Raw genomic sequence first — 23,148 nt, forward strand, 5'->3', positions numbered from 1 at the left:
AGCAGCAGTACTGTTAAAATACTTAAGCACTATCTTAGCACACACTTATGGTGTAACGTTTAGCTAACATTATTCAATTCAATGTTATTTATATTGTCAAATCATAACAAGAGTTATCTCAAGACACTTTACAGACAGAGTAGGTCTAGACCACACTCTATAATATACCAAGACCCAACAATTGCAGGTAACATTAATGTTACAAGGATGAAAATCAGACGTTATCCTTTTTAATGTGTTTGACAGTAACTTCAATTTAACTGGCCATTTCTGCAAAAGTGCTGATCATTTCTCAGCACTTTGGTGGCTTGAAACAATATTTTTTCTTATATTTGAGGAAATACTGCTAAAATAAGACCATCAACTTTTTAACTGTGAGAAATTGTACTGATACTATTTGCAGGGAGCATGCTGCTTAAAGCTAAACTTGGAGATGTCCAAAAATTTGTCAGAATAACTGAGCCAAATCTGAAAGACTTTTTGATTGCAGGTAAGAATTTGACAATGTTAGTAATAACTGTCTGAATTTAGCTGTTTAAAATTGATATACTGGAATATTCCTAAAATGATGGGACATGTTAAGTTCTCAGGTTTTTGGAACTGGTCCATTTTTGTACGTCTAAATTTCTTCTGTTTTGCCCTTGGTAACTACACTTTAATTGTGGGTGCATTGCTTAAGGTATAGTTATGATGCTACAAAAAAAAACATTTTAATCACTTAATAGTGTTTGTTTAAAACCTATTTTATAGGGTAAGGTAGGTGTACACAGTGAAATTATTATATAAATAATGATTTACTTTTGTTTACACAAGCTTTTATCCCTGTTTTTTCTAGCATTTGCAAAGTTTGGTGTCCCAGCTGTAACAGAAGGTGTGAAAATTGTTGACAGTTCAGGGACTGAATTGGATGATGATGTTTTTGAGGATATTATAAAGGATCCCTCAACTGGGGTGCTAACCATCAAATATGACTCAGGTTTGTTTCAGTTAATTAGACTAATTAATGAATACGTTATTTCTTTGTTTTATGAAGTTCATGGTGTCTATTAAATAAGTGTCTTAGATTATGAGGGAACTATATATAATTCTTTTTCTTCTAAAAATCATGGTTAGAATCTGTCTCCATGGTGGCCTCTTCTGAGCAATCCCAACCATCATCCCTTGATACCTTGGACTCTGAGGATACAGTCATTATTTCAGATAGCCCCTCCAGAAAACGCCAGAGGCTGGATACAGAAGCCAAGCAAGTAAGACAATTCTGACATTTTAAATTCTGTTCTTGAATCTGTTCTCAGAGAATTAAAATTACATTAATATACATTGTAAATTACATGGTTTCAAAACATTTTTGAAGTCCTGATTAGGGATGTCCCGATCAAGTTTTTTTAAGCGCCCTATCCGATTAAAAAAAGTATCTGCTGATATTGAGTCCTGATCAGATACTTTTATTTATTTATTGATAATACAGTGCACACTTCGAGTACATTCAAGTTATTGTCGCTGTCTGGAGGGAGTTTCTTTGTCACGGTTCAGACAGACGACCAGAGGACCACAATTGCGTCACACCAGAAAGTTTATTAAACTTAAGGGAAAAGGGAAGTAGGGAGTGAATGAAGGCTCCAGGGGTAACAGGGATCCCGTCCAATGCGCTGGGTCTGTGCCCCCCCCAGTGGCAGCGATGCGTCCTATGAAGCCGGTGGTGGGTGGTCCAGAAGTCCTGGGGGGGGGAGACACAGACACAACAGGGCGAAATGAAACCAGGCAGCAGTACAGTTCAAGGGAAATCCAAAATACGTAGTAGCAAGGCAGAAGGCTGGTCAGAGTTACCGGGATTGAAGAGTAGTCAGGAGTCGTAATGGCAGAAGCAGGTCTGGATCTCCTGAGGCAGAAGAGTATCCAAAAAACAGGCAGGTCCGGGGTCACAAAACCAGGGTGAGCCAGAAGCGCGAGCAAACAGGTTCCGGGTGTGAGCTTTGCAGACGATCTGACACCGGAGAGCTGAAAGACAGGGCCTTAAATACTGGGAGAGGTAGTGGGTAATGCAGCGCAGCTGGCAGAGTAATTAGAGCAGAGCAGAGCAGGGACAGGTGGAGCTAGTTAGGCTGAGTAGAGAGAGTGGTGAGCAGAGTGGAAGAAAATTAAGGTGGTAACCCGGTGGAGTGAGAGGCCCATGACAGAACCCCCCCCCCAAGGGACGGCCCCAGAAGTCCCAAGAGCAACACCACGCCGGGCGGGAGGAGGGGAGCCGGAGGAGGGCTAGAACTCCTCCGAACGGTCCGAGTGAACGTCCTCATCCTCGGAGGAAGCCGGAGGGCCGTGGTCGGGAGATGGGACAGGTCCCGAGACAGGATCAGGCACAGGACAGGAAGCCGAGCGGGCCGGACGGTTAGGGACCCCTCTGGGGCGGCCCCTACGGATTGCAGGTTGATCAGGATGCCGTTGGTGGAAAGCGGTGATGAGAGTCCTATCCACAATCCGACTAGCTGGCACCCAGGTCCTTTCCTCAGGTCCATAGCCCTCCCAGTCAATGAGGTACTGGAGACCCCTACCCCTCCGTCTGGACCGAAGCAGGCGGCGGACGGTGTAAACCAGACCACCATCGACGAGCCGTGGAGGAGGAGGACCAGGCGCAGCAGGGACCAGCGGACTCTCATGGATGGGCTTAATCTTAGACACATGGAAAGTGGGGTGCACCCTCAGGGAATTAGGCAGTTGGAGCCGGACAGCAGTTGGGCTAATCACTCTTATGATAGGGAATGGGCCAATGAACCGAGGTGCCAGCTTCTGCGACTCCACCCTGAGTGGCAGGTTCTTCGATGACAACCACACCCTTTGACCAACATGGTAGGTGGGAGCAGGAATTCTCCGACGGTTGGCCCCGGTAGTGTAGCTGGCAACGGATCTGAGGAGTGTGGCTCGGGCTTGTGACCAGGTGCGGCGACATCGACGGGCAAAAGCAAGTGCAGATGGGCAAGTAACCTCCTCTTCCTGGCTGGCAAATAGAGGAGGCTGGTATCCATAAACACATTGGAAAGGGGACATACCGATGGCAGAGCAGGTCAGAGAATTGTGTGCGTACTCCACCCATGTCAATTGCTGCGACCAGGAGTGGGGGTTGCGTGAAGTCATGCATCGCAGTGCCTTCTCGAGCTCCTGATTAGCCCGCTCTGACTGCCCATTGGATTGGGGATGGAATCCGGAAGTCAGACTGACTGTGGCTCCCAGCAGGTGACAGAACTCCTTCCAAAAAGCGGAGGAGAATTGTGGACCACGGTCAGAAACTACATCCCTTGGCAGCCCGTGGATCCGGAAGACGTGTTCCAGGACCACCTGGGCGGTCTCCTTGGCGGTTGGGAGCTTGGGGAGGGGAATGAAGTGTGCCATCTTGCTGAAACGGTCAACGATGGTGAGAATGACGGTCATGCCACTTGAAGGGGGCAGCCCCGTGACAAAGTCAAGGGCGATGTGAGACCAGGGACGTCTGGGCACAGGCAGGGGCTGCAGCAATCCGGCTGGGGGCTGGCAGGACGACTTGTGTTGGTTGCAGATGGGGCAGGCTTGGACGAATTCCCGTACATCCTTCCTCAGAGAGGGCCACCAGAACCTCTGGGCGAGCAGGTTGTAAGTGCGGGTGGAGCCAGGGTGACAAGCTAGGCGAGAGTCATGTCCCCACTGAACGACCTGGGACCTCAGGTCTTCGGGGACAAAAAGGCGGTCAGCTGGGCAAGTGCTGGGACCTGGCTGGTTACGGAGAGCCTCCAGCACCTGTTCCTCAACAGCCCAGGTCAGAGCTGCAACGATGCAGGGACTTGGCAGAATCGACACAGGGTCCTTGGAGGGGGTGTCATCCTTCTGGAATTGACGGGAGAGGGCGTCTGGCTTGGTGTTGCGTGATCCAGGCCGGTATGACAGAGTGAAATTAAACCTGGTGAAGAACAGGGCCCAGCGGGACTGCCTGGAGTTCAACCGTTTGGCCGTGCGGATGTACTCCAAGTTCTTATGATCGGTCCAAACGAGAAATGGAATGGTGGACCCCTCCAGCCAGTGACGCCACTCCTCCAAGGCAAGCTTCACAGCCAGCAGCTCACGGTTCCCTATGTCGTAATTGCACTCAGAGGGGGACAACCGACGTGAGAAAAAGGCACAGGGATGGAGCTTCCTATCCTCCGCAGCCCACTGAGAAATCACAGCACCAACTCCCACATCCGAGGCGTCCACCTCCACAATGAATTGCCGGTCCACATCAGGCATCTGGAGGATGGGAGCGGAGGTGAACCTCACCTTGAGGGTACTGAAGGCTTTGTCGGCTGCTGGGGTCCAGGTGAAGGGTTGCTTGGTGCTGGTTAGAGCAGTGAGAGGGGCAGCAACGGTACTGTAGTTCCGGATAAACTTCCTATAGAAGTTAGCAAACCCCAGAAACTGTTGCAGCTTCTTTCTGTTCTCCGGAACTGGCCATGAAGTGACTGCTGATACTTTGGCAGGATCCATTTGGATACTTCCCTCTGCCACTATGTACCCCAGGAAGGCCACTGTCTTGACGTGAAACTCACATTTCTCTGCCTTGGCGTAGAGGGAATTCTCCAGAAGACGATGAAGGACTTGCTGGACATGGCGGGTGTGTTCCGACAGGTTTCTGGAGTAGATTAAGATGTCATCCAGGTAAACGAAGACAAACTTGTTTAACATGTCCCGCAGTACATCATTCACTAGAGCCTGGAACACAGCAGGAGCATTGGTGAGGCCAAAAGGCATAACCAGATACTCGTAGTGGCCTGTTGGTGTATTGAATGCGGTTTTCCATTCATCTCCCTCCCGGATCCGCACTAGGTGGTAAGCGTTTCTGAGATCCAACTTGGTAAAAACAGTGGCTCCCTGGAGCAACTCAAAAGCAGAGGTGAGCAGAGGCAGAGGGTAACGGTTTTTCACTGTGATGTCGTTGAGTCCCCTGTAGTCGATGCAGGGGCGAAGAGATCCGTCCTTCTTCCCCACAAAGAAGAAGCCAGCACCAGCAGGAGATGAAGATGAACGGATTAATCCTGCGGACAGAGAGCCATTGATGTAGTCCTCCATGGACTTTCTTTCAGGAGCAGACAACGAATAAAGACGACCCTTTGGAGGAGCTGTTCCAGGGAGGAGGTCGATGGCACAGTCGTACGGTCGGTGAGGGGGCAGAGATGTGGCTCTTGCTTTGTTAAACACCTCTCTGAGACCATGGTAGCATTCTGGGACATTGGAGAGGTCAGGAGCGGAGTTAGTAGGTACTGGCCGAGGGGGTAGTGCGGCAGCACGCAGGCAGGTTCGGTGGCAGTCCTCTCCCCACTCCCTGATCACCCCGGTCACCCAGTCGAGCTGAGGGTTGTGCCGGCGGAGCCATGGGTAACCCAGGATGAGGGGTTGGCCTGGAGAGGGGAGCAGGTGAAACTGGATAGTTTCTTGATGGTTTCCGGACAGACCCATCGAGACCGGGGCCGTGACATGAGTGACCGATCCGAGTAAGTGTCCGTCCAGTGCCCGGGCAGGAATAGGAGGTGTCAAACGGAGGTTCTCCAGTCCCAGTTGGCGTGCCAGCTTGATGTCCATTATGTTGGCTTCGGCGCCAGAATCCACCAGAGCAGCCAGGGTGTGAGTTGAGTCAGAGAGGCGGAGGTGAACTTGCAGCAGGGGTTTGCGGTCGGAGGACTGGATGGTCATTGAACTCAACCGGACTCCCCCTATGCCCGGTGAGCTTCGGCCCTTTAAAGGGCAGGTTACCACACGATGTCCATCACCTCCACAATAGAGGCAGAGGTTTGAGGTGAAGCGGCGCTGGCGCTCTGCAGGAGTGAGGGAGGCTCGCCCAATCTCCATAGGCTCAGACTGATCAAGCTGACCTGGGTGAGTGGCAGTAGATGACAGGAGCCCAGTCGGATCTCTCCGAATGCCGGTAGTAGGTGGACCTTGGCGCCCCCTCTCACGACGACGGGTCTGTATCCTTCTGTCGATCCTGACAGTCAGTGCGATGGCTTCATCAAGAGTGGAAGGCAGTTCATGGGAGACCAACTCGTCCTTGATATAGTCAGCCAAACTATGGAAGAACGCGTCCACCAACGATGGTGTGTTCCAAGAACTTCGTCTAGCCAGGGTTCGGAAGTCGATGGAATGGTCTGCGACTGTACGTCTGCCTTGTCGAATACTGAACAGTTCACGAGACGCCTCTGCGGTGGGTGAATCCAGGTCAAACACCTTCAGCATCTCCTCAGCAAACAGGTCGAAGGTTGCACATGCGGGGGTTTGACGTTCGAACTCTGCTGTTCCCCAGAGTCGAGCTCGGCCCGTCAGGTGAGTGATGGCATACCCAACTTTAGCCCCCTCCGTGGCGAAGGTCCTTGGCTGCAAGGAGAACTGAAGTCGGCAGCTAGTCAGGAATGGCCGGACCTGGGTTGAATCGCCGTTGAACCGCTCGGGGTTTCCAATCTTGGGTTCCGGAGCAGCGGCTGCAATGACCGGGGCAGGTAACTCGGGGGCTGGGCTGGTGGGCAGACTGGCTGGGGTAAGGTTGGTGAGGAGTTGAATGATCATGGCGAGTTGTTGTTGCTGCTGCTGGAACTGCTGCTCATGCTCATCGGTTTCCATGTCGGGGAAAGTGTGCGCTGAGTCCATAATGGTCAGATCGTACTGTCACGGTTCAGACAGACGACCAGAGGACCACAATTGCGTCACACCAGAAAGTTTATTAAACTTAAGGGAAAAGGGAAGTAGGGAGTGAATGAAGGCTCCAGGGGTAACAGGGATCCCGTCCAATGCGCTGGGTCTGTGCCCCCCCCAGTGGCAGCGATGCGTCCTATGAAGCCGGTGGTGGGTGGTCCAGAAGTCCTGGGGGGGGGAGACACAGACACAACAGGGCGAAATGAAACCAGGCAGCAGTACAGTTCAAGGGAAATCCAAAATACGTAGTAGCAAGGCAGAAGGCTGGTCAGAGTTACCGGGATTGAAGAGTAGTCAGGAGTCGTAATGGCAGAAGCAGGTCTGGATCTCCTGAGGCAGAAGAGTATCCAAAAAACAGGCAGGTCCGGGGTCACAAAACCAGGGTGAGCCAGAAGCGCGAGCAAACAGGTTCCGGGTGTGAGCTTTGCAGACGATCTGACACCGGAGAGCTGAAAGACAGGGCCTTAAATACTGGGAGAGGTAGTGGGTAATGCAGCGCAGCTGGCAGAGTAATTAGAGCAGAGCAGAGCAGGGACAGGTGGAGCTAGTTAGGCTGAGTAGAGAGAGTGGTGAGCAGAGTGGAAGAAAATTAAGGTGGTAACCCGGTGGAGTGAGAGGCCCATGACATTCTTACCATTATTGGCTTTTTCATTGGATTTTTGTAGCACTTGCAATCTTTGAGATTGGATCGGGACATCCTCTGACATCATATTAGTTTATTTCCAGTTTATTTGCAGTGGACATAACATGCAGAATTGTTATGCATTTTGTTTTAAGTTGGTGTAATCAGCTCTTACCAACAAAACCGGTGGGGAACGTATAATAAATGAATACAACCGAACCAAGTCCTTGACGGATGAAACAAGACGCAAAATGGTGAACATGCTGGCAGCTGACATGACAGAAAAGAATGGGTAATTTGTTAATAGTCCTTGTGTTCTCAATCTGTAAATCTAAATCTGAATCTAAGTGAATATGACTGCACAATCCTTTCTTCTTCAATTTTGCAGTACATCTCCACCCAGACAGGTGAAAGAAATGTATGCCAAAGGAATACTGACCTTATTCCCGTACCTCAGTGACCCATTCTCTAAGAATGGCTATGTGAGTTGCACACAGTAATAGTTGTAATGTTAAATGCTATTGGAAGTTTTTGAATCCTACCAGACCATGTTGTTTTCAATGAAGTATCCATTTTTGTTATCCTTTCATCCTTCAAGGAGCATTATTATGATGGCGAGAGTGGAACTGGGTACTTGGCCTGGAGGATTAAAACTATTCAGAGAGGCACCGCCAAAGACAGGCGATCATCATTCGGAGGTAATACTGGAAAATGTATGGAACAAAACAGTTGCTAGATCAATAATTGCATTTGTTGCACTATTTCTCAGACATATAGTATAATGTGTAACTACATCCTTCAATTCTGCTAGCTCCCTCCCTCTTAGCAAATTTAAAGAAAATATGCATCAGAGACCTACAAAGGACTGTGACATAAGGGGGGGTTGCCTCGACACTGACTGGTCGAGGCAACCCCTGGCAAACTGGCCTTGCAAACTTTAGGGTGATTTAAACCAGTAGATGGCATTTTCATACATTTTTCAACCCACAAACTGCAGATTTCATAAATTGTGAAGAAATAATGTCAATATTAACACCAGCATTGATGCAGGGCTCCACACTAACTTTTTGTCTTGGTTGCACTTGTGCGCCTAACTTTTTTATTTAGGTGCACCAGCACAAAATGTAGGTGCACCCAAATTTTTTCCTTGCGTCGCCATTAACGCCACAATTTCAAGGTCACCTTTTTATCACGCTCCATATACATTCATATATATCATGTAACCACCCCCCCCCTTTGCTGTCCTCTGCCCCTCAGATGGCCAACACCTGTAATTTGGCCTTCTTCCCATTTGGCCTTGGCTAAACCAGCTTGCCACACTCCCTAGCATCAAACATATCATTCATATCATTTAGTTTACAGCTCAAAAAGTATATTTTACAGTGGAGTACTTCCTTTAAAAGTTAGCCAGGCTACTAAAACTTTTGACATGATTGAAATTTTCCCGTGTTGTGTAGAATCAGCCAAAGGATCAACTGGTGAAGACATGTCTGGAGGACCGACTGTCAGACGAGAATCCCAGTTTGTTCCAGAGACTGCCCTGACTGATGATGAGTGCAACAAAGCAATCTCACTGATGAAACATTCTGCTGATGCAGACACAATCAAGAAGAAAATGGAACTGACGTTTGTGTATCGCCGCAAAATGATCCTCGACCCCCAGCAGTCAAGCAACATACTGTCTGAGTTTCCACGTTTTAAAGACGTCAAAAGCTTGGTAATTATGTTATTTTGAAAATACTATGACAAGTGAATTGTTTTGTAAGACATTGTAGTGATACTAGCTAGCTAAACTAGCACGCAATACAATTTGATTGGCTGTCAAATAACTGAAATTGTCACCAACACCACCCCACTCCAGGTTGAACAGGATTTTGTTCTAATGTTCGGAGAGGATACCTCAAGCAAGCTTCTGGAAAGGTGGCCGGTCACGTTCAAGAAAAAGATCATCAAACAATGCAGAAAGCTTCCATCCACAAGTGAGCTTGAAGAACTCTTGCTGGCAGCTGATCCTCCTGAGGATGGCACTGAATTGGATGTTGACTTTGGTAAGATGCTTGTAAGCCTACCTTTTGTGTTGTATTGCAATATCAACATTATGTGTAAACATTTAAATATCAACATAATACTAAGAAGCTGGATCTGTGAAAGATTTACGAGTACGTTCTGTAGCAGTATATTGAACAAAACTTTTGAGATTTGACTCAGCCCTGTGGATGTTTTAGTTAGAGAACTTCTTGTGATGTAGAACTGCTGTCTGTCTGGGGGGTCTTTTGTAAAGAAAACAACGTAACTGAAGTGTGTTAACATTGAACTTGTGTTGTTACAGGTTGGGACAGTGATCTGTCATCGGTTTTACTGCTTATACACCTGATTCCACCCTCCGCTCAGGGTCGGAAGAGACCAGGAAAGGTTTCCGCATCCCAAGCAGAGAAACATCTTGTGGTATTCAAGAAGGTTTGTATTTTTTCTAATTTGTGGTATGAACACCTAATATTAGGCTACAAGTATTCATTCAATATTCATATTCAATAAGAGTAGTGTATTGGCTCTTTCTGCATATTCTACAACTACTTGGCCATTAACTACAGTTTTCCCTCATTTGTCTTCGCAGACCGGAACAAACATTCAAGAGCATCTCGATGCCATCACTACTAGCGCTCAGCCCTATCTCCTAGCTGTTGGAGTTAAGAAGAATGCAATCCACCAGTTCTTCATCATTATCGACAAGAATGCCATACCTTGCAGGTCAACCTCTTCTCTTGTTGCTTTTGACGAACTATTTAAGGCACATTTTGTGTTTGGCACATCCTACAACACCATGCTCCACAACATGTACACTTTCATCCAAACTACAGTGTACAGCATCGATGCTGGCAAGGTCAAAGAGAGCCCTCGTGTTGCTGAAATCAGGGCGAGGTTACTTCATTAGTGCTTGAAGTTTCTCCTCGAACATGAAGTGTTTTGTTTGTCAGGCTGAGTTATCGAGTTCAAATATGCTTGTTAGGCATTTACGATTAGTTCACGGTTACTTGCCTGGAAAAAATCTCCGGCTTAAATGTGCTCAGACTGGATGTGGCTGTGCGTTTGGTACGTTTTCTGGTTTTAGGAAACATTTAAACACAAAACACACTGAGTATATTGACCAACAGGTTGACCCTGATGTTTATTTAAGCAGCATTGGAGAGGCAGTGACCACTAATGTAGAGGAGACAGCTACAACGTCACGGACAGTTAATGAACACGAGGTAGCCACATCTACTCTGTTGAAAAAGTCCAACAGGAGCACTCTAGATATGTGTGCCTCTGCTGTTGCACAACTAAAAGCAGCTGGATTAAGTCAATCTACTGTAAATAGTTTTGTTTCCTCCATGGAAGAAGTGTTTTTTGAGATTCAAAGTCAAGCTACAGATGCAGCTTTGCAGTGCTTATCTCCACAGGAAACTGAAAATAAGAACAGAATAGAACAATCTTTGCAAAAGTTGGAAAACCCTTTCACACCCTTAAATTCAGAAGCTAAACGAAATAAACACTTCAAAGAGAAATGGGGAATCGTAGAACCTGTTGAAAAGGTGCTTGGCACAAGATTTGACAGCAGAAGAAACAAAACAACTGGGACATACGATCAGGTCGTTGTAACTGACAAGTTTGCATATATTCCTATTTTAGAAACACTAAAGGCCATTTTTCAAAACCCAGAACTTGCAGACATGTTCAAGCCCAGGCACATGCCCAAGGAAGGTGTGTATGCAGACTTGAGAGATGCCGCCTATTTTAAAAAAAGTCCCTTATTCTCTATAGAAAAAGATGCCATACAGATCCAGCTATTTTATGACGACTTTGAAACAGCAAACCCCTTGGGGTCTAAAAAGGGTATACACAAATTAGGTGCTATATACTTTACATTAAGGAATTTTCCCCCAATCTTTAATTCATCATTGATAAATATTCATTTGGGTGCTCTTTTCCATGCGCAGGACATCAAGCGTTATGGTTTTAATTTGATACTTGAGCCACTTGTCAGTGATCTTAAAGTACTCGAGACAGAGGGACTTAAAGTTCCCAGATTGAAAGATGTGATTCACGGTACCATAGTTCAGGTCACTGGTGATAATCTTGGGTTGCATGGTTTATTTGGCTTTGTGGAGTCATTTGGGGCAAGGTATTGTTGTCGTTTCTGTCTCCTTGAGAAAGATTGTTTTCAAACTGTGTTCTGTGAAGATGATCCAAAAGTTGTACTACGAACTATCGAGATGCACAAACTGCACTGTCAAACTTTACAAACAGATCCTACACTACCTCATATCTATGGTGTCAAACGCATTTGTCTGCTGAATTCACTACAGTATTTTAATACAGCCAACAATTTTTCTGTAGATATAATGCACGATATTTTAGAAGGAGTTGCTCAGTTTGAAGTCAAACTTGTCCTGCAGTACATTAAGGAAAACTTCCTAAATGCTGAACAACTGGCTGGTAGAATACATGCTTTTGACTATGGATACAATCAGCAGCGAAACCGTCCACCTAGAGTAAAGTTGTTTGATGGAAGTAATGATTTGGGGTTGAATGCTATACAGTCTTGGTGCTTATTACGTAATATGCCTTTGCTATTTGGTGATTTAATACAGTCAGATGACCAGCACTGGCATCTTCTACTTTTGCTTCTACACATTGTTAACATTGTATTTTCCCCAGTCCTTACAGAAGGCATGACCATTTACCTCAAACATTTAATCATTGATCATCATCAGCTCTTCAAGCAGTTGTTTCCTGCAATCAATCTCTTACCAAAGCATCACTTCATGATTCATTACCCTCGTAATATAAAAAACATCGGCCCAGTTCTGCACATGTGGTGCATGCGTTATGAAGCTAAACATAATTTTTTTAAGAAGCAATTAAAAAGCTTTAAAAATGTAACAAAAACATTAGCCAAAAAGCACCAAAGTTGTATGGCAATGTATCGAGAGTCCTTTAGCAAGGAAAGATTAACTTTAGGTTCGGGGAAGATGGTAACACTTAGTGAGCTCAAAGAAGGTCCCGAGATTGCTTTAAAATTTGGGTCTGTATTGTCTACCAGTGTGTTTTCTGCCAAGTGGATCAAACATCATGGTACAGAGTACCGCCGTGACTTCATTATCTGTACTGAGGTAGCATTTGAGATGCCTGTATTTTGTAAAATCAAAATTATTGCTGTGAAAGATGACTGTGTATTGCTCTGTGGAAAACTGATGGAAACAGTGTGTTTTGATTACCATTACTATGCCTTTAAGGTCAGGATGCATCCAGACAGGGTTCAAAAGGTGATCAACATTACTGAACTGTGTTACTTTAAACCTTTTGATGTTCAAATGAAGTATGGAACGACAGATTCCTCCTTGTATGTTGTTCCCTATTGCCATTTTATGGAAACCTAAGGTCAATGTTTTAAAAAGGGATTTGTATTCTTAATATATTTTAGCCTGACATAGTTGAGCTGTTAATAAAAATTTGAAATGCATTATTTTGTGGTAAGTTGTGATTTTTACTCACTTAATGGAGTATTTGGTGTAATTTGACACTAAAAAAGTGTAAAATGAATACTGCTGAGATTTATTTCCGTGACACTATACGGTGTTAGAATTTGACTCTATTTGAGCTTGTTTTTCACTGCAAGATAGTCAATTATCAACACAATAGTGTGTAACATCAACACTTATCAGAGTTATTTTAACCTTGAGTGTCAACTCCATGCAGTGTTAAACTGGACTGGAATCAAACTCAATCAGAGTTGATTTGTTATTTTAGAAGAGTAAATGATTAACTCTTCCAAGGGTAATATTTACACTCTCCAGTGTTATTTAACCTTTAGTGTAAAATTAAAATAACACTATTCAGTGTAAGCGAGTGTTACATTTTTACTCTATTTAGAGTTAATTTAACTCTAAAATGTTAACACTATGAAAAGAGTCAAATTAACACTATTTCAGGGTGGGACCATATACACTCAGAAATAGTGTTAAATTTAACTCTTTAAGTGTTACTTTAACACTTCAAAATTTACTGTGTAGGTTATCCGGCAAATGAAACGAAAGTTGCCCTTCATTCTCAAACAAAAACTGATAAAAGATTCCAGCGATAAGATAAACAACGGTATAGAGAAGGCGACAGAAAAACTAAGCGCAGAAGTCAGTATACCTTTCTCACATACGGATTCAGCGGTAAGACACCCACCTTATGAGAAGGAAGTAGAGCTTAGGGATGTTTATCCTCAGCTTCCAGGGATCATCCAGGAGGGTGATTGTTGCATGAGATGAAGATGAATCCAAAACTCCAGAAGGAAGAAAAACCGAGATGTCTGGAAACTAAGAGAAGAATGAGGTTCGGAAAGATGAGGATGAAGATACAGAAGGAGAAAACCTGCTGAGAAAATAATCCCAAGAATTGGAGGAGAAGAAGAATACATTGAGGCCAATATGCTGAAGAAAAGTAAGAAGATGATGGAAGATGATATTTCGAGGAAAGAACTTAGAATATAAGCTTTTGAAGAATCCTGATATGTCAAGAGCAAGAAAGAACAGGATCAAGAAACTCTCAGAAAACTCAATCATACAACTGGTGGAGAAGAGAAGCTTTGGTTATGAAGAATCAGAGTGAACCAAATCAACAATCACTGTTACAGCTTCAACTGAACAATATCAAATGCAATTGTACCAGCCAAGGGGGGTACCTGTCACGATCGCCAATAAAGTAGGACCAAAGCGCAGCGTTGGGAGTGAACATGATAACTTTAATGTTGAAATGACGACAAAACAAAAACACGATCCGTAACGTCCTCAGTACACCGACTGAACATAGAACAAAAACCCACAACCACAAGGTGAACACAGACATTTAAATATGGCTCCCAATCAGAGATAACGAGCCGACAGCTGACACTCGTTACCTCCGATTGGGAGTCACTGACCAAACATAGAACGCGAACACCTAGACACTACCCACAGTACACAACACACGGAAATCTACACACCCTGACTAAACACAAAAAGTCCTAGAACCAGAGTGTGACAGTACCCCCCCCCAAAGGCACGGACTGCGACCGCGCCTAACTACAAGCAAACAGGGGAGGGCTGGGTGGGCATTCCTCCTCGGAGGCGGCTCCGGCTCTGGCGGATCCCGGCTGGACGGCTCTGGCGGATCCTGGCTGGACGGCTCTGGCGGATCCCGGCTGGACGGCTCTGGCGGATCCCGGCTGGACGGCTCTGGCGGATCCCGGCTGGACGGCTCTGGCGGATCCCGGCTGGACGGCTCTGGCGGATCCCGGCTGGACGGCTCTGGCGGATCCAGGCTGGACGGCTCTGGCGGATCCTGGCTGGAAGGCTCTGGCGGATCCTGGCTGGAAGGCTCTGGCGGATCCCGGCTGGAAGGCTCTGGCGGATCCCGGCTGGAAGGCTCTGGCGGATCCCGGCTGGACGGCTCTGGCGGATCCCGGCTGGACGGCTCTGGCGGATCCTGGCTGGACGGCTCATGGCTGGCTGACGGATCTGGCTGCTCATGGCTGGCTGACGGATCTGGCTGCTCATGGATGGCTGACGGATCTGGCTGCTCATGGCTGGCTGACGGATCTGGCTGCTCATGGCTGGCTGACGGATCTGGCTGCTCATGGCTGGCGGAAGGATCTGGCTGCTCATGGCTGGCGGAAGGCTCTGGCTGATCCTGTCTGGCGGAAGGCTCTGGCTGATCCTGTCTGGCGGACGGCTCTGGCTGGACAGGGTTGACGACGCACCCCGTAGGCTCGGTGCGTTGAGCAGGGACAGGCCGGGCTGGGCTGGCGAAACGCACCACAGACTTGGTGCGGGGCGCAGGAACAGGCCGAGCTGGGCTGGTGACGCACCCCGTAGGCTTGGTGCGTTGAGCAGGGACAGACAGAACCGCACTGGGGACACACACCCCTGGCCCTACACGGGGATCAGGAACGGGCCGGACCGGACTGGAAACACCCCCCAGTACCTCTCGCCGTGCCTCCACACTTTCCATCCCCTTCGTAACCAGTGGCCCCCTTAAACTGGCGGCCATATCCGCCATTCAGCCTGGTACTGCCCCTTAGTCCGGTACTTCCCCGTAGTCCGGTGCCGCCCCTTAACCCAGTGGGGTGTAGTTGGGGGGTGGTAATGTGGAGGAGGCTAGGGAAGCGGGTGGTGACTAAGGTGGGATGGGGACCACGACCAGGGGCAGAACCGCCACCGTGGACAGACGCCCACCCAGACCCTCCCCTAGACTGTATGCTGGTGCGCCCGGAGTTCGCACCTTTAGGGGGGGGTACTGTCACACTCTGGCTCCAGGACTTGTGTATTTGAGCCAGGGTGTATGTTGTTTTGTTGGGTTTTGGGTGATGTTTTATGGTTGCATGTCTGTCACGTTTATTTCTAGGTGGGGAGTTCTGTTGTGTCTATTTCTAGGTTGTGGTTGTGTTTCCTTGTTTGTATTCAATGACTCCCAATCGGAGGTAACGAGTGTCAGCTGTCGGCTCGTTATCTCTGATTGGGAGCCATATTTAAGATGTAGGTTTTCTTGTGTTAGTGGTGGGTTTTTCTGTCACGATCGCCAATAAAGTAGGACCAAAGCGCAGCGTTGGGAGTGAACATGATAACTTTAATGTTGAAATGACGACAAAACAAAAACACGATCCGTAACGTCCTCAGTACACCGACTGAACATAGAACAAAAACCCACAACCACAAGGTGAACACAGACATTTAAATATGGCTCCCAATCAGAGATAACGAGCCGACAGCTGACACTCGTTACCTCCGATTGGGAGTCACTGACCAAACATAGAACGCGAACACCTAGACACTACCCACAGTACACAACACACGGAAATCTACACACCCTGACTAAACACAAAAAGTCCTAGAACCAGAGTGTGACAGTACCAGGTGTTTCATATCCACAGCCAGTTTCTGGACAGACAGAATTGGAGAGGAAGAGGACGAGAAGGCTTAGAAGGAGGAGGAAGATTTCAGCTACACTTCCAGCAACTTTCAGAAGACTGTTATAATTATGGACAGATTGGTCACTTTACCTGTGACTGCAATGGGCCAGGAGGAAACAACAGAGAACATTTTTAAGGAAGATAAAGGAGCAAGTGAAGATCACCTGTTCTCCAGGTGAACCCTAAAGATTCTAGAGTGCCTAGAAGATACGAAGGGGGGTGTCAGCTGATAGCACCGATTAGAGAAGAAGATAAAATATCTAACAATTGAAGTAAAACCAGAGGACTATGAGAAGTGATAGTGAATAGTGTAAAAGCTTTTATCTGTGTTGAGCCTAAAAGAGGTTAAACATCTCACTATGTAAAATTAACTAATTAGGATAGGGATTTGAGGTAGTAAAACAGCTAATTACTCTTAAGGAACCAATGGAGCTCTGCTATAAAAATCAAAGGGAAATTAAAATAGACATACTAATATTAAAAAATATACCTATTGCATTGTTGGGAAGAGATGCATTGTTTAAATTGAATTGTACAATAAGATGTACACTAAACGGTTGTCTGGTAGAAGATTTTAAAAAGTAGGGTTTTTGGGAATCATATTTGCTTAAAAAGATAATATCATAGGAAGGATGATAATCTATTAGACTGCCTATTAGACAATCTGTCTGGAAAATAAAGTTAAAAGGGGTGACTGTTATTCTGGGTTACATTCTTACACCAATGGATTTCAGGCTAGGCTAAAAGGTGTTTAGTCGTTTGCCAAGTCTGTGTGTAAAGAAGTCAGAAGCAGGTGAGGACTTTCCCTATCACATATCCTAAAAAATGGTGGTAAAGGGATTTTGTGAATAAATCAGTGGAAAAGGTTTTTAAAGGTTAGGAGAAAAGATTAGATTAAAAAGTTAGGAGAACTAGGTTGAAGGAACTCTAAGACAGTAAGCTAAGTTTCAAAGTTAGTAGTAAGAGAGAGAGAACAGTGGTGAAGGACACTTTAGAGTAGGGAGATCAAGGTAATTATAGGTGTATTTTTATAATCAAAAGTTTGAAAGTTAGGGTTTAGAGTAGGAAGAGAGAGTGAATGTAAGTTACATTTACGTCATTTGACACTATTGGTGATAGATGGAAGTACAAGCAAAGAGTTCAAAGCTTTGGGGAAAATGGATGAAGTAACTAAGGACATTAACACTTCAGTCTATTAAAACAACAGTGAGAAGCAATTTAACTCTTTCAACATTGATAGTTATTAAAGCCATAAATATATCGCATTTGATTATAAGGGAACCAATAGCTCCAGCACCAATTTTAGAGGAAAATACTGTTTTTGGGGTTAGGATGGGGACGTTCCTCCCACATGGAGAGATAATTATGGAGAAGAAGTATTGTTATCAGGACCAGATGTAGAAGCGGTGGCCCCTAATCAAAGGAGGTATAGTTTGTACAACAATATGAAGTGGAAGAGGTTATGAGTGATTGTTCACTTATTTTGCGTAATGTTACAGAGAAAGATCAGGGAGAATATATGTGTACTTATCTAGTGCAAGCATTAAAATTTGTTCCGGTTAAGAATTATTGGTTAAAAGGCTATGTAATTCGTAAAGTGATGCCTATAATGGAAGATTTGAAATCTGTTGAAGCTTCCGCAGTCACCGAGGGAGTTCAGGAGGAGTAGATTACAGTAGTCACTCCAACAGTAGATAATACACAGAGGATATCGGGAACTTTCGCACTAGAAGTAGTTAAGAGTGTTAATATATCAACTAGATCAACTGCTTTAATGGTAACTTTGGAAGGGATTAATGATACCAAGGCAATAGCAAATGTAGGAAGTATGACACCGACAACAACTTTTCTGAAATTAAAGGGGGTAGCAAGAAGGACTCAGGGGTTTATGTTACGGATGGAGAGGTATCTGCAGTACCGCTCGTTAGGGAAGAGAGAAACTATATGCATGTGGTTTGATTCTTCTGTTGTGAAAATTAGAGATAGATGGTTAGCTCATTCTGTAAGATCAGTGAGGAATCTTGAGGGTCCATGTCTGGTGAGAATTCCAGCACCAAACATGTCAGAGACGTGGGGTTCGACCTCTATCAAGTATGTGTCAATCTTATGCTTTGTCATGACTGTGGTATCAGCAACAATCAGTAACCGATAAAATAATGTCGTTGTCAAAACATTTGTTTAAGCCTAGGGTTAGGTGTTATTGGGTTAAGTGAATTAACTTGTGTGCATTTGTTAGATGGGAAGGAAACTCAGGTAACAGCAAACCCTGAAGCATTTGAGGTGAAACCAGTGAGGGCTAAAAGTTGTTTTTGTTCTAATAAAACATATGATATAAGGGGTATGTTTATGGGAATATCAGATTGTGATGATTATATGATGACTTTGGATAAGCACGAACATAAGGTTAGAGAGGACAAATATAATGTAACTTTTTATGTACCAGGTAGTAGAAACAGCAGGACTTTGATGTCTAAAAGATCAGCTTTTGCCTGTCAATGTGACTATGGGGAATTTTAGAGATATTTAGAGGGTTTGTGGTGATAAAGCGTATATATTCTTACCCTATTGATGGATAGGATGTTGTTACATGTCAACGTTGAAGCTTCCATATGAGGTTTCTACCATTATAAGAGGGGTAGCACCGGACACAGATAAATCTGAAGCTAGGTTTGAAATTGGATGAAAAGAGACATGGAGACATGTTATAGTCTTCAAGTCTATCATTGAAGGATGAATCTAAGGGAGAAGGGGGGACTTTTTCCATGGTATGGTGTAACATTTGGGAAGATCCTATTGATAATGTTAGTTATACTTTGAGTCCAGATAGTTCAGATATTATCACTAGGGTTATATATGCATTGAAGAATATAAGGGATGCATTTGGTAGATCTGAAGGAGCGGAAGTCAGCGAAGACTTGGTTGCAAGATCAGGTAGGCCAGTAGGGGCAGTGATGGTTCAGATTCTAGTTGCAGCTTTGATAACACTGTGTGTGATGTTTGTAATTTGTTACTGACCTTTGAGAAAGCTATGATATTGAGATAGGTTGGAGAGTGATGCCTGGAGACAACACTCAGATGCCGGTGTTGACTGTTCCTGATCTGGATGAAGATGGACAAGTGGAACTGAATGGATAAATATCATTTTTGATGTTTTGATCATTTTTCAATTTTTTTTTCAATATTAGTGTGATTTTAGTATGATTTTATGAATCAAAGGGGGGAAGTGGGTTAATGTGATTCATACATCATTTATATATCATTTCTATATTCTTAGTTGATATTGATGTTCAATTTGAAAGTGTTGTTTTGCAAAAGATACTGTTTGGGTTTTTTTATTTTCTTCCAGAAGCATTTGGGGGAACATGTGGAGATTGAAATACTCAAACAAGGACAATGTGAAAGGACAATGACTGGAGGAGATGAAACAAGAAAGGTGTGGAGAGATTCCGATTCCATCATCAACAATCCATTGGAAGTCGAGACTACGGGGAGATGAAGTGTAGTGGACTACATTCCAGTGTCTGCAATGAAATATAGACATATTTGCATGTGTAATACATAATTTGTGTCATAGCCTTGGGGATTAATTTTTGTAGAAGGATATTTGATGTTATTGAATACATGTGGGGATCTTAGATGTTTTTGTTTATTTCGGTGATGCTTAGGGACAGGGGGTCTAGGCAGGGAGAGGTCCACTATAGGGTCCAATGGGTTGACCAGCCTTAGAGTGGATATTTTTTGGATAGGATTTTGTTTGCAGGGGCTTACATGTGTATTTAATTGCATCATAGTTTCAAATGCATTTACATGGTTTATGAGTTTATCTGGAGTATCTAGGTGGTTGCCTGGGACAGAGGGACCGTGAGATAATTTTACTGTCTTGATTGATGGATGGATATCTATAAAGATGGCTGCCGGACAATTTTTCGCTCTTACACTCCATAAAGATTTGTTCATATTTCATAGTAATGTATTCACACTTCATAAACAGTTATTCATATTTCATAGAAAGGTATTTACACTCTAGAGAAGAATGTTTTTGGTTTAATGTTAAAGATATTCAATAAGATAAATTGTCACTTGTCATAATCCTATTCTGTTTGTTTTTGAGACTGTTTAGTCTCGAAGGGGGGATATGTCATGTATGAAGATTATGACTAGTCTTGAGGGACAAAGAAGAACTGTTTATCTTGGTTTGAATGTAGCAGTTGGAGGGTGACGCCCCAGGGGAGACCGGTGATTGGACGAAAAAGGGAGCAACCCATTTATTGCCATTGTTTATAAGTATGGGTTAGACAAAGGAAAAGTCAGGAGCATTCAGATTATTTTGGGACGGTGCTCCTCCAGACACCGCAGGTCTGTAACTTATGCTGTAACCTCGTGATTTTAATAAAAGCCTCTAAACACGGTGCAGCCTAAGCGGACTCCTTGTTGACAGCAATAGCCACGAACAACAGACACGACACTCTCTAAAAAACTGTAGGTTGCATATTGGTGGTCAAAGTGGTCGAAACGGTGTAGTGATCCTCGCTAATACAGTGAGCCACATTACAATTCTGACCAAGTGGGTTAAATCTGTTGGAGCGATGCGTAGGGTGTGTGCCTTTCACGCATGTAACCTGGGTTCGCTTCCCCGCCCCTTGTTTGCTACAATATTTTAGGAAAGGGACATCTTCATTACCAACAATCTTACTCTAAAAACGTTTGTGAAAAAAGTTTGGTCAGTCTGTGAAAGTTAGAAAATGTTGGTTAGTCTGTGAAAGTTAGAAACTTCCAGCAGGAATTGACAGTCATCAGTCAAGGTGGTTGGATTATATAGCTACAGTGGTGCTATGGATCCAAAAGTGCTGGTGATAAAATTAACATTACTGGCATACACATTTCAAAACAAAAGCCTATGATCAGGTATGGAGTTTTGGAAATGTTGTTAAACCCAACAGTCTATACTCTATAGCACAAAGTGTGATGTCCCCAATGATAAAATTGCATGTTACTCTAATTGTGAGATGTGTTACAGTTTACAATAGGCTACTTGGGTCTACTATACCTTCATCCTTTATTAAAGCATTCGGTTGCTAGCATTATCTCCACAAGCAAGGGTATCCTGGGGAAAGACAAATCTTCTCCTCCCAGTAGACTAACTGAATCAAAGCCTCTAACGTTACTGCTAGATAGCCATGTAAACACGAACCTCAGTGGCAGAGCTAAAGCTCATCTGAGATCTTGCATAGGCTGCTGTTTACCATAATCAGGATATTTTTTTACAAACCTTGGCGATACTTTCTTTGTTCTCGATTCTGAAGAAACTTGTCTCTTATGAACATCTGTGTGCAGTTGCAGGTGGAACTCCAAAAAACAGAGAATATTCAGAAAAATATTAAATCCACTTTTTGTATTGAGCGATAAATACCTCTTGCATATGTGTAGATCTTTCTTTTGGTCACACTGTGGGAAGTGCTGTCATTAAGGCTACTTCTACAAGTGGCCGCAGCCGCTTCGCATAGAAACGACTAGTTACTGCAACGGTGTTGGGAAATGTGAGATGTGCACAGCTAAAATGCCGAGGACTGTGCAAAAGGTGGATTTAATATATTTTTTGTCGAATTTTCTCTAGTTTTTGGAGTATGCTACCTGTAACTGCACACAGACATTTATAAGAGACACATTTCTTCCTAGGTTAGGGGTCTATAATTGTAAAATAAATGTGTTTGATTGAATAACTAGCCTAATCTAACTATCGTGGTCATACATCTGGACTCTTCACCATCATCATCAACACTTTGAATTACTAAGGAATATTCCTATAGCAACTGGTTGCTAGGGGAAACGAGACACTAGCATTATCCTCTTGTTGTGAGACTGAGAGGGAGGATTGGAGAAGTGCACGAGGAGGGGTGGGAAGCAGAGAAGACGGAGCCTGGTTGAAATTCCACCAAATGGATAAGAAGAGGCAGACAAAGTTTGACACATTTATGTTTTCAGTGGTTGACCGACACGAATGAACGAGTAAACCTTGTTTTAGCCTAGTGAAGTATCACAAATTAATACCTCAGTATTAATTATCCACTGCACGGAATCTCCATGAGGGCACAAGTCTGCATGACGATTTTCGCGTAATGAGAGGCAGCGCGGGAGAGCTGACTTGTCGCCTGGCAGGTATGTTCTGCTATTTTGAATAAAGCTAGCCATACAGCTAATATAAGTTTTAGGCTATTATTAATTTCGTATAGCTAACTAAATAAATGAAGCTATCTAACAGCAATGCTGTTGTGGGCTTACATATGTAATAATTACAACCAGGAGCCTATAATGGAGGAAGTCAGCTTTTCAGTCAGTCCTATCATTTAAATTGAAAATAGGTTATTATAACACAAGGTAAACACACATTTACAATAATTGTTAGGTCTATGTTATTAGCCAAAAATGTACTGATACAAGTACAGAAACATTCATAGCCAGAGGCAACCTAGGCTACACTGCAATTAACACTATACTTATTATACACGCTATGTTCTACAGTGCTGATTCTAAGAACAGGGTTAATTCCCATAAGGTATTAGTATCTCTGTCTCTATCACATACATGCATGGCCAAGGAAGATAGGTTGCATAAACAGATACAAATATAGAGCGATAAGGCGCAAGGGGAAGAGAATAAACAGTGAGAGGGCAAGAATTGGTGAGTACGCTCTGTCCTGTAAATGCCAGAGCACATCAGCGCCGGAGCTACATCTAGTTTGATGTAAGGAAGTAGCCTACTCGATTGCCTATCCAGGGGCCTTGTATGTGATCAGACCTGTTGAAGGTGGGGTTCGTGTGTGAATGTGAGTATGAAAGTGTGAGTATGTATAGCTGTAAGTATGAGA

At 44.4% G+C, this 23,148-nt stretch overlaps 1 protein-coding gene and 1 long non-coding RNA gene across 2 annotated transcripts; both read left to right on the forward strand.

The window, feature by feature from the left end:
• The first annotated feature begins 231 nt into the window (after positions 1–231).
• Positions 232–1,504, forward strand: LOC311132326. The gene is made up of 3 exons (XR_014613511.1): positions 232–490; positions 836–976; positions 1,114–1,504. It is a non-coding gene; the product is annotated as an uncharacterized lncRNA (long non-coding RNA).
• A 5,823-nt stretch (positions 1,505–7,327) lies between these two features.
• LOC311132450 (uncharacterized protein) lies at positions 7,328–9,648 on the forward strand (the record flags this gene model as incomplete). Its single annotated transcript, XM_084165738.1, has 5 exons — positions 7,328–7,598; positions 7,695–7,788; positions 7,905–8,004; positions 8,764–8,986; positions 9,636–9,648. Exons 1-5 carry the CDS (start codon positions 7,558–7,560, stop codon positions 9,646–9,648), a joined length of 471 nt encoding a protein of 156 aa, XP_084021864.1. The 5' UTR covers positions 7,328–7,557.
• Between the last annotated feature and the right edge of the window lie 13,500 nt (positions 9,649–23,148).

The sequence above is a fragment of the Coregonus lavaretus genome, assembly GCF_964263955.1.
Source record: "Coregonus lavaretus genome assembly, chromosome: 7".
NCBI classification, from domain to species: domain Eukaryota; kingdom Metazoa; phylum Chordata; class Actinopteri; order Salmoniformes; family Salmonidae; genus Coregonus; species Coregonus lavaretus.